This window comes from Apus apus, chromosome 10 (genome assembly GCF_020740795.1).
Source record: "Apus apus isolate bApuApu2 chromosome 10, bApuApu2.pri.cur, whole genome shotgun sequence".
Classification (NCBI taxonomy): domain Eukaryota; kingdom Metazoa; phylum Chordata; class Aves; order Apodiformes; family Apodidae; genus Apus; species Apus apus.
In genome coordinates this window covers 10,747,798-10,766,054 of record NC_067291.1, presented here as the reverse complement: position 1 = coordinate 10,766,054, position 18,257 = coordinate 10,747,798, and the positions used below count along the sequence as shown (strand labels likewise).

Genomic DNA, 18,257 nt, shown 5'->3' with positions numbered 1-18,257 from the left:
TGTAGTTTTGTGGTGATGTTACTGAAACTTTTTGTGGTGGGTAATTTTGCAGAGATGAAGCTGTAGGCTGAAATTTGTCTTTGTATCCCTCCTGCTGTGAAGTGCACTAGCACTTCATCTGCTGTTGCTTTCAGCACTTTGTGGGGAAACAGACCTCAGATGGTGCTGGTTTTTGCTCAGGGTCACTGGGCCTCTACTGAATGTATCTTTAGGCTCTTGGGATGCAGATCTCTTTTCAGAAAGCGGTGGTTGGGGCAGTATGTTGTTTTCTGATGACTTAGTGTCTTGGTGTGTTCTTGACAAGCCTGCAGAAGTGGCATTATCCCCTTGGCAGATGGGACAGCTGTGGCACAGGTCTCACACACACTGCTCCCCTCCAGTGTTCACCTCTCACCTCCTTGCAACTGCTGTTGATAGTCTGGGGCAAGAGGGGTTTAACTTTGGTGACTGCTTTCACTGGGAGCAAGGACTGGCTTTGTGCTGGTTGCTGAGCCACATTTGGGCTCTATATTTTGGTTCCTTACACAGGAGTCTCCATCTCATTGCTCTCCCCACCACGCTATGGGACTGTCCTGGTGGAAAAGGCAAAGCCCAGTGGTGTTTGAAGGAGGAAGTGGTGGTGTTGCCAGGCAAAGAGGAGGTGAAAAGGAAGGGAATAAAGCACATCCAGTTCAGCACGTATGCTGTGCTGGATCTTCCCACTCACGTCCAGCTGCAAGGATTTGCCAGGCAGAGCAGCCCTGCCTTCTGCTGTCTTATCCCAGGGTGGTTCTGCTGTCTTCTGGCTGCAGCTTTGGACAGCAACATAGCTGTGAATGGTTAAACTGGGCTGAGCAAAACTGTGGTGTCCAAGAAGGAAAATTGCATTATTTTCCTGTAAATCACCCCAAAATGTGTTTTCTGGGATTAGCAGTGTTGGATCCCTCAGAGCTAAAACAGAACAGCAGTGATAGTCTAATCTCTGACTTTTGTATCCAGGGATGTGGTAGCAGCTGTTCCTCTGTCCTCCTTAAACCGAGTAGCTCTCAGCAATGCATCTTCAGCCCCTGCAAACCCCCTCTGGCTTCCCTGAAAAGCAGGAGGTGGGCTGGGCTGCAGTTGCTGTATGTGCCTAGTTTTAACTCATTCAGTGCAAGGGAAAAGTACCCATAGGAGATAAAACAGTGACAGCAATCCAGCACGTGGGAAAAGAAATTTCTCTCAATTGAAATGAGAGTGGCTGTGCAGGACTTTTGGTAGTGCTAATGAATGTGCTCCAGGACTTCCCAAAGGTACCTGCCACCCCTGGTGATGGGGTTTTCCTGCTGCTCTGCAGCACTTTGCTGTTTTCTGCCAGTGTCAGCCAGGCGTGTCAATGAGGAAGGAAGGCAGATCAGCTCAGTGCACCTTGGCATGATTTAACTCTGCTGTAGCTATTTATACAGGGGAAAAAATCCCCTGTTTATTCCGTGTTCTAACAGAAATGCTGAGCTCTGTCATGCCAGTTACATGAAGGACATAACAGCTTCCTCAGGACTCCTGCAAGGGTGGGCTCTGCAGGCGGGTGACAGCTCTGCTCCCACACACAGTCCTGGAGCTGAGCTGGTTGCTCTCCTGCAAACTGGTCCCCACCTTGCCTGGAGCTCTCCTGTTGCCATCAGGCATCATGGGCCTGTGTCCTGGCAATCTGCCTCCCCGGGGCCCTGTGCTGCAAGGGGAGGGTGCTGCAGCGCTGGCTGCCTGCTACAGCTGTGCTCCCACAGCCCCAAATCTGAAATGGTGCTGCTCCCAAGGATGCCCCGGGGCTCCCAGGGCTCTGGGCTGGCACTGCTCCTTCCTGCCATGAAGGATCCCTGCAGTGACACTGGAGATGTGGTTGCTGCTGGCTTGCCTCCTTCTCAGCAGCTCTTTTAGAGGGGTGTTAGAGGTGGCTGTAGCTGGTTAGCTGCTTGCTGCAGCTCCTATGTAATGGTGCTGCTGTGTCAATGCGGCTACACCTGCCAAGGCTTCTGTCCCCTGTGACAACACATGACTGACAGCTTGTCTGTGCAACATATTTGAGACTGAGAGGCTGTTTGGAGCTGGAAACTGGGTGTGATGGGGCTGGTAAAATGGTGACCAAGGGAGGTCTCAGCTCATACCTGTGCACCAGAAGGACATTCCCACGTAGCCTGAGAAGCCATGCAGGGCACAGCTCTCTGGCAGCATGCACTGGCACATGGCAGCAGCCACATGAGGGGCAAAACTACTTTTCCCTGTGCTGTGACATTGCTGGGCAGGGGGGCAGGGAGCTGGGGCAACTCCCTGGGCCTGAGCACTGCAGGCAACCAGGAACTCGAGCTGTGGGCAAGAAACACAGGCTCCTTTTAGGCTGTTATACAAAGCTGTAGGCTCAGTTTCACCAGTGCTTAAAGGAGCTTTGTTCTCTGTGCTGGTCAGAGGCTGATTTCCCAGTATCTTAAAAAGAAATCTTGTTTTTAGCCTCAGAAAAAAGCTTTTTAATTTACAAAGGCATGGCATTTTTCTTTTCCCTCCTCCCCCGCCCTGCAATGGCTACTATTCCTTGGACAATGCTGCTCTTTGCTGCGTTCTGCTCTTGAACTTGTATTTCTTGATCGCTGGTGAAAATAGAGCTTGTCACAGTTTTATTTTTCTCTGGAACTTGCTGTAAACCACCAGCTATTCTTCACCTCCCACGCTCTGGGGGGAGGTGAATTGCACTTGCTGGTGCCTGTGAGCTGGGAAGGGCCGGTGCATGCACTGACCTCCCTGGCTGCTCTGGGGAAGTCCCCCCCCCCCCCAGCACCTGGGGAGGACAACAACATTCCAGTCAGGGGGCAGCAGGTGCTGCTGCCATGCAGGGCTCAAGACACAGCTCCTGGGTGGATGAGTGAGGGACAGGCTGTTGCATTAGTGTTCCTTTTTATTGAAAATGTCCTCTTTCACCACACAGGTGTAAAGTCAGTCCCATGAACCCTTTTCACTTGCCAGCTTCCTTAGCTCCAGTAGGGTACAGTGGGGATTGCATCTCCTGCAGGGACCCTGCCTGCCCTTTTTCTCCCTCACACAGGTAAGGAAGGCTCAAATTGCCTCCTGAGGGAGGAGAAGCTGGCAGGAGAGCTCATGAGATAAGAACATGGGCCAGAGACAGCCCATGGCTACGAAGTAGTCTCTACCTGACCCAAGGCATGGGGGAGTGTCCTGGTCACCAAGCCACTCTTTCCTGGTGCTATGTGCTCAGAGACAATACAGGAAGGATGGTAAAGCTGATCTTGCAGGAAAACAAGCTTTAGGCTGTCCAGCTGCATGTTCTTCATGGCAGTAAATAGAGAAAGCTGAGATGTCCCACAAGACAGGAACCTGGGGCATCAGCATCTCTCTGAACATAGATTCTTGTTGTCCCCACTACTGTAAGCACAACTTGCCCACCCCCAACTCCCCCCAGTCGCTCTCCCTTGCCAGTGAGGGCACCGTGGCCTCTCCAACCTGGTGGTTTCTTCCAGCTGTGTTCATGATGTGCTCTAGTGTGGTGTCAAAATGAAAGAGTTTAAGAAAAACATTCATGCCAGGAGACTTTCTGGGCTTTATGCTCTGTCTTGCAGAATACCCTATAAAATAACAGAATAATGGAAAAGGAAAGATGTGCTTCTTTTTATAGTAGCAGTACAAGATCAGGCTTTACTTTGCTTAAAGTCATAAAAATAAAAGACACAGCTGCAAAACATGTAATGTTACCTTAATTAATATTTTTTTAATATTTTCAAGCCATTGCTAAATAACACTTACAGATGACTCGGGGTCAGATAGTTCGTCCAGGTGCTGCTAGTCACTGCTGAGTATTTTCTATCCTTTGGTGCACACAGCCATCATTAAAGCTTCATGAGAAATTAGTCACTCTTCGTAACTTGTGGCTGGTCCAGGTTTTTGCCTTTGGATTTGATTTTGTGAGCAGTCTGACCCACCCTCCCCAGAAAGGGTTGATTCAAAAGCAGCCACTTCCTCTTCGAGCTGTGCTTCACCAGCAGAGTCTGGACTGGGGGTTTCCACACTTCAGGGTAGCAACTATTGCATCTTTCAGGATTAATAGCATCCTTCATACATGAGAAAAAAAAATTAAAATGTAAGGGCTGAGTAGAGCTCTGTGTCTGTCCAGCTCTGATGGTGACTTTCTGCTCCTGCCACAAGCAGGGCAGTGGGCAGCGCGGCCTCTCCTCACCCACCACAGCCGATTTACAGCCCTGAACACGAGGACAGGAGGTTAGTCTCACTGTGAGCATCAGGAAGGTGAGCTCAGTATGGAAAATGGAGCTGGAGAGAAGCCTCAGCTAAGGGAGGGTCCGAGGCCGCGGGGCCGGTGACCCGCATGATGCTGCCTTTCTCCTCCCACCGTGCTGCCCGAGGCACTGAAAGCCCCCGGGGAGCTGCAGAAACTCCTGCCGCGGGCCCAGCTGTATTCAGGGAGTCAAAGAAAGCCAGCTGGCTTCGTTCGCTGCCTGAGGAACCCCGCGGGGGAGCGGGGCTTTCCCCCCCGGGGCGGGCTGGGCAGCCCGGGCACCAGAGCCCGGAGGCAGCAGGGCCGGGTCGGGACGTGCGGCGGGAAGGGGGGCCCGGCGGGACTTTCGGCACCAACCCGGGGGTCCCGCACACAACCCCGCCCCCTCCCCGCGTGCCGCGGGCGCGTGAGCCGGCGGCGGGCGGCGATTGGCTGCGAGGGGCACCCCGGGGGCCGCCGGGCCGCGCGCCCGCCGAGCGCCATTCAGTGCGCGGCCCGCCCGCACGCGCCCGGCCTCATTCACAAAAAAACAACCCACCCGACTTCATTCATAAAAGCGGCGGCGGGGGCGGCTCGGGCGCTGCGGAGCTGCTGCCCCGCGGCTCTGCGGGAACCGGCCCTGGAGGCGCAGGAATATGCGGTTGTTTCTGGATGATGGTGCTGAAGGACTTTCCAGCTAGAGCTAGCGAGGCTGACGCCGGGAGCTGCCGGCGCTGCTCAGTCATTTTCTGAAATTAGGGGGTTTGCGCCGGAGCGCGGGGCAGGAGCGTTGCAGCGCAGGGATGCTTGTCGCCTTTGGGGCAGCCGACGATGGAAATGCAGTGACCTGGGCACCTTACGGGGTTCCTGCCAGTCTGAAAATGTGCTTGAGCTTGTAGCTGTCGTGCTCTGCTTTGTGTGGAATTTGCTTGAGCTATCGCTGCAGCCAGGGCTTTGCAGTTAAAGATGCTACAACTGTGAGTCTTCAGAGCCAGGTGGGATTTAGAGCCTGGCTTGAGGCAGGAATGAAGGCAGGTTTGGATAGCGGCTCGTCAGCTTAAGCTGCCGTACCACTGATGAGCTTTCCTGTGTGCTGCTTTTATTACTGCTTACAAAATACCAGATGTCCACGCAGTTTTAAGCATTGTCCATTGAAGAAAACAAACCCCTCGAGAGGGAGTCAGCAAAAACATCCAATCGCTTTCTGTTTTTTAAATTATTTGACTTGCTTGATTTCCATATAATTTATCTACGAGAGCCAATTTATGCAAGAGTATCCAGTTACAGAACTGCCAAGGCTATGAGAGAACGCAACCCGCAGAGCCTCGGTGGACACGTCCTGTATGTAGGGTTGTTCAGACATCCAGGAATGCTGCACCGGGCTAAGTACAGCCGATTCAGGAATGATTCCATAACATCCCTAGATGAAGGTGCGCAAAATACGTCTTTAAATATCAAAGGTTCTTCCTCCTCTTCTCATTCTTCAACACCTAATTTACTGACAGAAGATGTCTCCTTGGGGCCACAGGACACCTGCACCACCCTGTGCACGCTGATCCCCCGGATGGCTAACATCAAACTGGCCAACCCGTCCAGCCTGCCGGGGCTGAAAAGCTTCTGCCTGGGGGCGAAAGAGGTGCCGCGAATTAAGCTCACGGAGTGTGTCACCATCCCCAGCAGCCCAACCTCGCCCGAGATCAGCTGCCTCTCGGCGTCCTACCCACAGCCCGACCTGGACAAGTTGGCCCTCACGCCCAAGCCATCGGGAGACTGCTCGGTGCGGGGGGCTGAGGAGGCTGCTCCTGCGGGCAGGCAGGGGCAGGACCGGAGCGTCCCGCAGAGCGGAGACAGCGCGGGGGAGCCGGGCACGACCTACGGCCTGCGGGTGAGTACTGATCCCAGGGCTTCCCTTCTCTGACAGAGCAAACCGCTCAGGGCAGCCTCTGTATTCCCGCTCCTGGAGCCAGTGCCCCAAACCATTGGCTTCTCCCATATGTTTCCTGTCTCCTGATGTATGTAGGGCCATGATGTCAAACTGATGGAGTTAAAAGGACCACAGCCACTCCCAGAGGTAACACAACATCCATTTCCAAAAGATTGTCCTTAGACTCCCTGAGGAGTGCAGCTGAGCTGCAATTCAAACAGGGTTTGCTCTGGCCTGAAATGCATATTGGATGGAGGAAGGGAGGCCCACAACAAGGGCTCTCCTGCCCTCGCAGAGCAGCTTCCAGGCTCTAGGTTCATGCTGGCCAATGCTGCTGATTTATTTGTCATGGAGAGTGTGGCATGGCTACTGGGACCTCTGCTGCTGCATGCAGCACCTCTTGCCCACGCCTCCTGCCCTGGGAGGTGAGTGGGCAGGATGCAAAAGCCACCCTCCTCCTGTGATGCTATAGGGTTCTGTCTGATATTCTTGGTAATGTTGGAGGGAGCCAGGGCAGACAACAGGGGAATGGCAGAGAAAGTGGTCTAAACCTCCTTCAGAAATATTAATGTAGTGGCTGGGCTGGTCAAGGGCTCCTGTACCACAGGCCTTTGTGCCTGTCCCTGACATGGAAGGGGGTCTGCAGGAGCAAGCTGTACAAGGGGTTATTAACTAGCACCTATTCCTCCTGGTGGGTTGCAGGCAGGGTGCTAAGAGAGACAGCATACATGTAAGCTCTGTTTGGGGCACAGGAGGTATCAAAATTTGCCAGAAGATGTAAAAAAGCCACAAACTATGAAAAAGTTTTGTCTCCCATGTGGTGCTTTGCAAACAGAAAAGCCTAAAGAAAGGTGCAAGGCCCAGCTGTGTCCCATCTGCTGCTGTGAGTGGAGCCACAGGAGCCCCAGGATGTTTGCCTGGGGGGTGAAGCAGGTGAAGGGAAAGGATGCATGATTTCATCATGCTGATATGTGTCCTGTAATGTTTACTTTTCTTTACATTCTAGTGCTAACATGAGCAGTTGATCCGCATCAACAAGCTGCTAAAATAGATTAGTAAGCATGTAGGGTGTGACAGTGCCAGGGCTCCAGGTGCCTGGCTTTTGGCCAGCCCAGCGGGAAGGCGGGTGCTGGGAGAGGGCTTCCTGCTGCCCAGCGCCCACCCTGCAGGACCAGCCACCATTGTCTGCTGCAGTCTGAGCAGCCCCTGATGCAGCAGAGCTCGTGATTGAGGTATCTGTAGAGATTCAAATACTGAAATGCTAATGCTGGAGGCACACTTAAAGAATTCCATTTCTGGCACAGGGCAGAGACAATGAAGCGCAGGGGGGACTTCCCCAGGTTTCTGTTGTGGCCCAGGGCTGACAGCAGAGGCACTGAGGTGTCACTTGCTGGGGAGCAGATGAGCAAGAAAGGCAGAAGAAAGAGTGAAAGAAGAGAAGGACTTGACAGGAAGGTGATGTGAAGCAGGGAAGGGCTTGTCTTCTCATGCTGCTCCCCAGGTTGTATTTCTAATATGGTTTTCTACTGGTCTTCCTGGAAGTCAACTGATTGAATGGGGAATCTCTCTGAAGGAGGGCTGCTAGCAGGAGCCTCCCAACATGCTGGGAAATGTTTCTGTGCATCTTCTCTGGATCATCCCAGTACTGTCGCTCCCACAGCTGTGGACTTGCAGGAAGCAGCCCCAAAAGAGCTGCAAGAGCATTGCTGACGTGCACCAAATGTGTCCTGGCCAAACTCTTGGTTCTTTTTTCAACCAGCCCCTTTATAACAAGCAGGTCTGTAAATAAGCAGCCTGGGGGTTTTTGGGGCTTCAGCTGCCCATGGCATTCCATAGCACTGGCCCCAGCCTGGTAAAAGGCTGCTGTGTGTTGCAGGATGAGCAGCCAAGCTGACTGGCTCGATGGCAGCATCGTGCAACCTGTGAGCTGCCAGGAATGCAGTGCTGCTGCCAGAGGAGCTGTGGTGGTCTCTGCTTTCCCGTGGACACCATGGCTTTTCAACCCCAAAGCCCCCACAGGCAGTGTCTAAGGAAGGGCTGAGAAACCTTCCCCACCAAAACTAGTGATCTGCATTGCTCCTTCCTTGCATGCCTGCCTGACTCCCAGTGTTGTCTGTGGAGGGAGGCCAGTGCTTTACTTCCCACCAGGGTGAAAGCAAGGAGATCTCAGATCAGGTGCTGCAACACAGGGGAGCATGTCCCTGAGCCCAGCAGCTAGCCACAGGGAGGGTGGCAATTCAGCTTTTACAAGCAAAAGTAATTTTTCCTTGACATAAAGGGCAAAGGTCTGTCTCCTTGTAACTCCAATGCAATTGTCCTGTCATGTGCCAGTGGCTCTTGCTTGCTTCTGCCCTGTCTCCCTTCCTGCCAGATCCCTTCCCAACTATAAGTGAGATATTAAAGGAAATCAAAGTGAAACTCTCCTGTTGCTCTGCAGCCCCTGCCCTGCACCTCAGAACTGCAACTCCTCTGCAGGCAGTGCCTGCCCTCGGCAGCCCTTGCCCTCAAGGAAGGAGGGTGGTGGAAAGCTCAAAAAGGTTTTCCCCTTGCTTCAAAAGCACCTTGTTAAAGCAGTGCTGGGAAGAGAAATGTTTCCATGGGAGTCAGCTCCCTGCCATGCTCATTCACACAGAGCATGGCTGCTCGTGGCAGGTTCCTGCCCAGGGGCCTGTGTTATGTTTTTAGGGAATTTGAATGTAGTCTCACATATGTTTGGACAGAGGCTGTTTAGCAGCAGCATTTTTCCTGACTGGCTCTGTGAGCAAATCCTGTCCCTTTGATTCTTTGTTACACAGCCACAGGGTCTGTAGGAGCTGCCCTTGGCATTCTGCATGAATGGATGTCTGTTAACTAATAGGTAAAATTGCAAGGCTGCAGCTGTGTTGTTTAATTAGGAGCTCCATGCCCTGCTCCCTGCATCATTCCTGTGGGTGAATCACTGTCTGTCATTCAAGCTGGAGCTGGAGCCACTAACTGTATTATGGCAGGGAATGAAATGAGACATGGGTTTGAATTAGAGGGTGCCTGAAAAGCTTATTCACACAGGCCCTGCCTTGCATCTTCACATCTCCTCCTACACAGTCTCCCATCCTGTTTTCAGTCACTCTCCATCATCTCTTCTAAATAGAAGTGAAAAGATGTGTGCATCTTCAGTAACCTGCCTTCTCTCCTCCCCCACACCCCAGCCATGCCAGCAGTGTGGGGAGCAGCAGCCAGCCCCAGATCACCCTCTGGATTCAAACAGGGAGGGATGAAGCTCCCCTGGTGCTGACACTCTCTCTCCAGCCCTTTGCAGGGAAACATGAACAGCTCCATGCGTGGTGCCATTAGAGGAGCCGTTCCCTTTCCAGCAGGAGCCAGTGCATCACTCACTCCTCTTCCTCCCAAGGGCTTTCACTTGTCCTAGCAAGAGCTTTCCATCCTGCTACTGACAGATCAGTGAGTTCAGCATCTGCCTTCACTGGTGATGTCAAGTCTTTAGTGCTCAGCTTGTTTCGGTGTTGGCATTTTATTCTTTGTAGGTAGCTGAATTCTGCAGTTGTGTCTGTGCTCGTTGCCCTGGGCTGGGCACAGCAGCCTCACACCTATGTGCAGCTTCCTCTGGCTTCCTTTTAGCAGCTCAGTGAAACTGAGCCCTGCTCCTCACTGCAGGGCTTTGGAAGAAAAACCCCTTCCTTTGGACACCTCCTCTGGACCCTCAGCACCTCTGTCACCATGTTACAGAAACACCCAGCTTGGGCTGGGGCAAGGGCTGTGCACTCCTGGGGCTTCCTCTCCCGCAGCTGCTGCCCTGCCAGTGCTTCAGCTTAACCCTCCCAGCAGCAGGAAAGCAGGAAGCTGGCCTCAACACTATATCCCTGGATGAGCCCACTGGTTTTTTGTGGGAGCTGCTGTTTGGGGTATATAGGATGGGGAGCAGGGGCACCACCTGAACTGGAGTCCAGGTGCAGGAGAAGTCTCCAAGACACATGTTGCCCTTGTCTCCTGCCTTCCTTCCTCTTTGTCTTGTACAGCAGTTGTCCTGCTTGTCAGATTCAACTATGGAGGGGTTAATCTATCCTTGTTTATTTGTTAATTATTTTTTTCTTCCTTGGAGAGTGTCTTTTGTTTTCTTGAATAGGCTTCTGGTGTCCTTTTATGTGCTCCATGGGCTTCTCCCCAGCTCTGTGACCCTGTCTTCCCCTGCCCCAGTCCCATGGCATCCCTCTGCTGGTTCTCTGTACCCTCCTACTGAGATGTGAAGGTTCAGCCATTACCAACTGTGCTGGTTTAGACAACCAACAGCAGCTAAAATAAACGAGTGATGCAGTGAGGTGCCATGGTAATGTACTTCCCTCCTCAGGCTTTTAAAGAAAAAAAAAGAAAAGTCTTTTGTGAATCATTGATAAGTTCAGCTTCACTCAGGGTCACTTATGCAAAAACTAATATTGATCTTTCATCTTTGCTTGGAGTAGCTTCTCACGCATCTGTTCAGGATGCAATGGGGACTCATCAGCCTATGACTCACCTTCTCATCTAAATCTTTCTTTCCTCAAGGATGGAGGTGCAGCCAGCTAGCTCACAGGATGCTTGACCTGATGCTGTAGGATCAGAGGTCTCCACTGTTCTACAAGCTGAGGCTCTAGACATATTTTCCACATTTGCTTTGTTCCTGGAGTATCTTTAACAAGTAAGATAGCTCTCAGAGACTTTTACAAAGTCATTAAATGTTCATTAGGGAAGCAGTTCTGCTAACCCTTCAGATTCTTATTGATGTCCTTCCAGGGCTCTGACCTAATTCTGGAGTTCTCCCAAGGGTTACTTTGCTATTTGGAATGAAACCAAAATAGGGATAATACAATTGTTGTGGAATCCCTACTTGACTGCACACATGCATTCTCTTTTTAACACACATTCATTTCTGAAAGTCTCCAAAGCTGAAACAGATACCTAAATCCAACCCCCTCTGAATGGCCCAGCAGAAAAATTGATTCACAGTCCAAGTGAAGTAGAGGAGGTAAATAAGGTCCCTTTCTCTGGGCAGAGCATAGTTCCTCTGTTCATTCAGAACAAGAGGATGGTGCATACATGTCCCTGCCAGGGATTTCCAGGCTGCCTCCTGTATCCCAGAGGCTTTGACTGTCTGTAGGAGAGGTCTGTGAAGGCAGGCTGTCACTGCAGCCCACAGGCACTGCCTGAGCACTGCAGGATGCTCCCCAAAGCCCTTTTTCCTCTAACAGAATTCATTATGGAAGGGGAGGGGAGTGGAAACTGAGAGACCCAGACCTATGCCAGCCTGGTGAAATGGAGATGTCAGCATTTCAGCAGCAGAGAAATTATTATCAACAGAAAGAGTTGGTAAGATACATTTTGGGAGAGGTAAACTCAGTGGACAGACTTAGACTAGTGCATCTCATTGAGATGAAAATGTTCCATAGGTTTGTACATAACATCAGAGGAGTCTATGGCCTAACATGCTATCACAATCTTGATGTTTCTGAAAATTAGTCCTATGCAAATCTCAAACAAGTATAGGAAAAGCCCCCAGCTCTGCCCCATGCAACTGAAGTGTGGGAGTCAGCCTCTAATTTAAAGCAGGTCAGTTTATAGTGCAGGCTCATAAGAGCTGTTGCTATGAGCTGGAATTGCAACTCTACCTGCTTCATCTTCTGCAGAGGTATTTATCATCAGCTGTGCAGCAGCACAGAGCCAGTGGTTTTCCTCATGCCTGGTAGTGCCTCCCACTGCTCTGAAGGAACACTCAGCTTGTCTGCATGGGTACTCTGAGGGCATCAGTCCTGCAGGGCTTCCAGAGCCCCTCTGCTCCAGGGGAATTTCTCTCCAACATTCATGTATTCCTCCCAACTCAGTGCCACAAGCTAATCAGCGAGAAAAAGCAGAACTGAAGAAAAAAGGAATTATTGGATTTTGTGTCTCCAGAGTGCTTTACCTTTTTTTTTTTTGTGCTATGTTGTTGAAGCCATGGGTATCTTTATTGCTCTTCTCTACACTTTTCAGTAAAACAAGATCTATTTAGGAAGCAGCTTTAGGATGGCTGATTTGATTTTCCATTTAGACTTTGGTTCTGCATATACTTAGAGGACTGAAATCACATTTGCTTCCTTCTGTGATCCTCCTCTTACCTGCTTGCTAGATATTAACATATTCCTTCTTTTCCTCTGTTTTCCCTAGTACATGGGCTGTATTGAAGTGCTGCAGTCAATGAGATCCCTGGACTTTGGCACACGAACACAGGTCACCAGGTAGGTGGTATTAAACTGAAATTCAGCCCAAGAATGAAAAGCCTGAGTGCTAATAGCTGTATAAAGCCAGGAGTGAGTGCCAGGGTCTGACACAATTTTGAATAGAAGCTTGCATGTTTTGTGGTTTGGTTGTTGTTTCTTTTTTTCCCAAGCAATGATTTGAATTATTTGGTCATTACAATAGGCTATTTGCATTGGAAAATTAATTGTTTCAGCCACAGACCTTATTTCTTTCCCAGTTCTTATTCTGGATGCAGAGGGCCTGCCCCTGCAGTAGCAGCAGGACACAGACATCCCTGGCTGGTGGGGTCTGGCAGCAGCCAGGCCACGGGTGCCCACACAGCTCACCCCAGGTGCAGGGGGGATCTGCTGCTGTGGCTGTGGGAGGCCAGAGTGGTGAGCCTGGATGCTCACAGGCCCCTCTGCCCTGCTGCTGCACACCTGATGCAGAAAGTGCCATGGGTCTCCCAGTCTAGTAAGGTCACCTAATGAATTTTTATCAGATGGGTGACATCACTTGGCCCCAGCTGCACCAAGGCCAGGCTCAGCTGTAAGCAGAGTTGCATGTTGAAATACAGCATTTCCATCTGTACTCCAGGCCTAAGAGTCCAGGATGAACATCAGAAAAATACTAATATTTCAGTCTCAAATACAACTGAATGTGGTTTAAACTTGAAATATTTTTTTGTCTTTTGAGAAGTTTGCAGCTTCTGTTGTAGATTGCTGCCCTTCACTGGGTGCAGATTATTAGTTTGTGCACCTGTGGGATTGTTGAAGTGACCTGTCAGGAACAGAAAAGCCCAGTTTTATTTTTACCTTTATGCTTATAGGGCTGTCAGTGCAGGAGTGTCTGAGTTTTCAAAATACCCTCTTTAAAGCTCTGAGCACTTCATGCTGCAGGATGCACTCATGGTCCAGCAGCCAGGGCTAGTGCTCTGCTGGGCAGCCCCAGCAGCCACCTGGCATCCCAGCACCTCCAAAGGCTTTTTGGAGGGGTGGGTGGATGCAGAGTATTTTGGCCCAGCCTTAAACGTGTTCCCTCCTCCTCTCAGCTATTTTTCTGGCATGGTTCATGCTGAGGATGCCAGGAGTGTGGTTGAGGCTTCCTGTGCCTGCCCAACTCTTCCTTCCTGCTGGCAGATGGCTTACAGATGCTCTTTTGCTTCCTCAAGTGTTCATATCAAAGAAATCCTGGAGAAAGGAAAGGAACATGAAGAGAAAAGTGTTACATTTCTACCTATTGTCTTGCAGACTTACCAGCTAAAAGGAAGAAACTGAAAAACTGGAGTCCTTAAATGCTTATATATTGCAGTTGAAAGCTGCCCAATTTGTTTTATATTAAAAATCAGCTCTTGTTGACATTTATAAGCAGCATAAGGATGCACTCACTCATGTATATGAATAAGTGCCTGAGATACAATATACTCCCTTAGCCTAGTCATTTACTGATCAAAAAGAGCCATGTAGCACACTTATCCCAAAGGCTGCAAAATAATATGAATTACTGTGTGACAAAAGCTTGGCCTCTTAAACTTGACTCAAACAGTAAGGTTTTGTTAACTAGAGCTATGTGAAAACTTAACAATTGAAATATTTCCACCACCTAAAAAAATGCCACTGCTGACCTTAACGGGCTTTTTTGTGGGCTCTTTTGTGCACAAGAAATTTAAAACTTAAGCTGTTTGCAAACTGAAAGCTGAAATGCTGAGCTCATGCATGCAGGCTTTAAAGTTTGATCAATTACAAGCTGACTGGAGCAAAGATCACATTGATTATTCCCCTATTGTTCTCCCAGGGGAGTATGTTTATATCTGGCATGCACAATGCACCAATGTGCTAACCAAGGAGTTATTGGAAATCATCCCATTTTAATAATCTCTGTTATTTGTACTGGGGGTAAAAAGTATTTTTACTCCAATGCATTTCACTAGGCAAAAAGGCATCTTCTGTTTTAAACTGATGTAGAAAAGGTCTCTGATTATGTCTGGTCCCTGCATTGCTTTATGTGTATTTGCATTCTTGGTCTCCTGATTGCTGAAATTAAATGTATTATTTACCTACCTCACATGAATTTTGGAACGATCAGCAAACTTATGTTTGCCAAAGTGCCTTGAGGAGTCAAAAGAGATGAGTGTGGAGGATTTATTTTCTAGTTTCTTGCTGGACTTGCATTTTCAGTCACTTGCCAGGTACAGGGTTGGTGAAGGCAGGCAGGGCCCTGTCCAGCACTATGGATGGCCATGGGTGCAGAGATGCCGTATGATCATCAGGCCCAAGGACCACGGTGTGGCAAGGAAGGGCCAGGCACTGAGGTGCTCTAGGCCCTCAGGGGCTGTGCAGTGAGAAGGTTGTCAGAGATTTTGCTGCAGCAGTTTTCTCTTCCAGCTCTCTGCCCATCTGTGACCCAACTCACACGCTCTTACGACATCCCTCCCATGTTGCAGACATTTGTGATCACGAACTCCATGTGGATGACAAGAGTAACACTAAAATAACAATAAGGGTAACAGGGCTCTGCTTGAAAGCCTTTGTATTTTTTGAGTGGTCACCCACAAATGTGCTGTGCTTGCTGTTCCTGGCACATGTTTGGGCTGTTGCCCTTGTGCTGTGGCAGGTCCTGCCTTTGCTGGCCCCTGGTATGTGCTTCCCTTGTCCAGCCCTTCGACTCTTTTTTTCTGTTGCACGTCTCCCACATCTCTTCTGTTAAATCAAGCTTATTAGTAATAATTACATTTGGGCATTTATGGGAAAAGGGATTCTATATCTCGGGTTGGGGCATTAACTTGCAAACTGGAAAATGCTCAGGCGGTGAAGGGCGGCTGAAACGTGCTGCTGGGAGGGCTGGTGGAAGAAGGCTGACTTTGTCTGGAAGATTAATTTCAACTTTGTTGAGACGCACAATCCCTTTCTGTTAGATGGCGTAGGCAGAGCCCTAGATGCTTAAAAGCAAATCTTCAACAGCATGCTTACTCTCTTACATCAGCCCTTCTCTCTCTTTTACTCTCATTTGGGGGAACAATAAACAAAGCAGCTCACTGTTCCTGCCAGTGCTGGGCTCTCCTGCACGCTCCCGGAGGAGCAGGGAGGAGCATCTGCTCCGGGTTTCGCTCCAGATGCACAGACCCAGAGAAAACCTGTGGCCTGTACAGCTGAGCTGGGCTCAGAGCTTGTGGATGCCCAAATGGGGCTGTCCTTGTCTCTCCCTCCTGCCCCAGCACTTGCTGAGCCCTTGCCAACTGGCCACAGCCCGGCTGGGTGGCTGGCTGCTGACTCAGTGGCCAGAGGGAGCAGTGCCCCACGGGGCTGGGGGCTGCACCAGACTTTTTGTGGAGCAACCAAAAATGCCCTGTGCTATCAGCTCCCATGTCACTCAGTCACACGTCTGGTGCCACTGTCCCGGGTCAGTGCATCCCAGCCCAGAAAGTGGGGAGCTGCCTACAGCAGGGTGCTAAGGAGCCTTGGTGTCCCAGTCAAAGCAGAATGGTCCTGCTTCCCCATCCCACCTCCCAGTCCCACAGAGGTGCTCCCAGGGAACTGTGCCAGCCTGGATCCTCACTGATCTGGTGCCTAGCAGAATAACCACTGGGAAATTCCCCCTGCAATGGATGGGCATCTGCTGGGGCCAGGAGTGGGACCTCTGCCTCTGTGGTAGGTCTCCTGCTGGTGACAGCCCAAGGGACCAAAGTGCTTCAGAGTAATATTTTTCAGAATGGCAAAAAGAGCTGACCCAAATCTTTTCCATTCACTACAAAAAGTGAAAACTGTGTCAATGAAAAAGGGACCAGTTTCTGTAATAGTGTGGGCACTGCAGGACAGCAATTCCACTTCAAATGGCAGAAGATGCCTGAGGAGTCAAGGAGCAAGATTTTCTGTCCCTTAAACTACAAGAACAATTTAAAGTCCTCACAGCTCTCCCAGTTTCATTCTGTGGCTCCCAGGGTGCAGAAGAGCTACTGCAGAGTGTGCCAGAGGAGTTGCCTCATTCAGGGTGATTAAAAAGAAAAAAAGAAAACCCAAAGTGTTTTGCTTTGGGATGAACGAGGAGAGAAAGAAAAAGCAGAAACATGACTGGAATTAGAAGGCCACATTTTCTGCTACTGCCTCAGATTTGGAGGATGTCAAATGGACAAGTAAATGCCAGAACCCATAAGGCTGCACATTCTTCAAGGATTAAATACAGGAGCTAGGGACAGGTACACACAGTCTGGCAGAGACTTGCCTGAGCAAGTGGTTGAAAGTAGTTGAAAACAAGTGGCTGTAAGAATGAATTTAAAACAGATTTCCAGGAAGAAATCACAGATAAAGTAAATGCTATTTCAGTTTATCAAGGACTTATCCAGAGTTTATTTTCTGCCTGTCCCATGAAAATGACTGAAGGTTAGAAGTGTTGAGTTGTAGCAGCAAAGTGTTACCAAACTGCTGCTTTTGAAACTTTTGAAATCATGTTAAAGAAGGTTTGTTAGATCACCAGGAAAAACACCCAGAGATAGGCAGCAAGAAATGTCTGTGAGAAGATGATTTCCCCTACCAAAGAAAGGTAATAGAAACTATTAGGTAGAAATTATTTGCCTGCTTTTTGGTTCCCATTTGCTGGACAAGTGCTTCAGAGTGAGATGAAGTGGGCAGTCACCACACTGGTTTACACAAGAGTGGGGGCTATTGCTGGCAACTTTGCCTGTAACTCCTTAATCCACATAGGAGCTGCCTGAAGCGTGCAAGAACTCATTTGTCACCAAAATAGACAACTTCCCTGTTTTTCCAATTTGTTCTGTGTCTGGTTTTCTTTCTAGGTAGAGCTAGACTTGGAGGCTCCAGGTAGCCCTAATGTCTTGTCTCTGATTTTAATTTCCTTTAATATTGAATGAGAAGATGAGCTCTCATTTTCCAAGCTGATTATTGGAATCTGCAAGATCATACTGCAGGATGCCTCTCCCATTCATTTTTTTTTTTTTTTCAGTTTTGGCCTTTCCATTGGGAACACCTAAATAAAACAGGGGCTAAACAAGAAGAATATCAGGAATTCACTTCAAGAGCATGTTTTCAGCTGTGGCTAAAAAAAAAAGGCAGTGTTTAAAAGGCTGTGTTTCTGACCCTTCTTGTATAGCCCATGATGAGGCTCCTTTAATTCCTTGCTGTTTTCATTCAGAACATATTAATTTAATTTTTATAATTTTGCCATGGGTGAGGTGTCCATTTGTTTGACAGTCTCCAGGTGGAGATTCTCAGGATGTTCTCTGACAGGAATACTGGATGTAGCATCACTGATCTTCAGTGTTTCAAGCACATAGCCTGTTAATGTGGCAACATCATTGGGGTGTTGAGCATTGTTGAGCAGGAGGCAGCAGAGATGCTGTGGTTCACCAGCAACTGTGCTGGCTTTACGTGCTGTCTGATCTGCTCCCCAGGCACAATGCAGGGTCCTGGGGGGACCATGCTCCTCACCAGGACACTTCTGCTTTGTGGGACATGTGTGGCTGGAGCCTCTCACTGCTGTGTGGTCTCCTGGTGTTTTTATGCCTTTCTGCACCAGAACTGTCTCAGGAAACAAAGCTCAGTGGCATGTGCTTCCCACACATGCACCAGGAACTGAAAACAGACAAACTTTGCTAACTAGCTTGTTTCCTAATTAGTTCTTTGCATAATAATCCAATAACATAAACAAATCATTAAACAAACTAATTCCCTTCCCCTTAAGAAAAACAACAACAAAAAAATCCTCACCCTTGAAAGCCCAAGTCTGATTTCAGCTATGAGAGAAAGGCTGAGGCTACAGCCTCCAAATAAAGTCACCCCATCTGGGAACCACAGCCTGGGAGGGACACTGGCACTGTGGCACGGGCCAGGGTCTGCAGCTCTGACC

The 18,257-nt window shown here is 49.6% G+C and overlaps 1 protein-coding gene across 3 annotated transcripts in view; it reads left to right on the top strand.

The window, feature by feature from the left end:
• Positions 1–5,305: 5,305 nt before the first annotated feature.
• SHC4 (SHC adaptor protein 4) overlaps positions 5,306–18,257 on the top strand; it is a 29,027-nt gene continuing 16,075 nt past the window's right edge. For all 3 annotated transcript variants that reach the window (XM_051628711.1, XM_051628712.1, XM_051628710.1), the window contains exons 1-2: positions 5,306–6,116; positions 12,327–12,397. In XM_051628711.1, the coding sequence (XP_051484671.1) occupies positions 5,532–6,116; positions 12,327–12,397 (656 nt within the window). In that variant the 5' untranslated portion in view covers positions 5,306–5,531. The remainder of the gene's footprint in view (positions 6,117–12,326; positions 12,398–18,257) is intronic.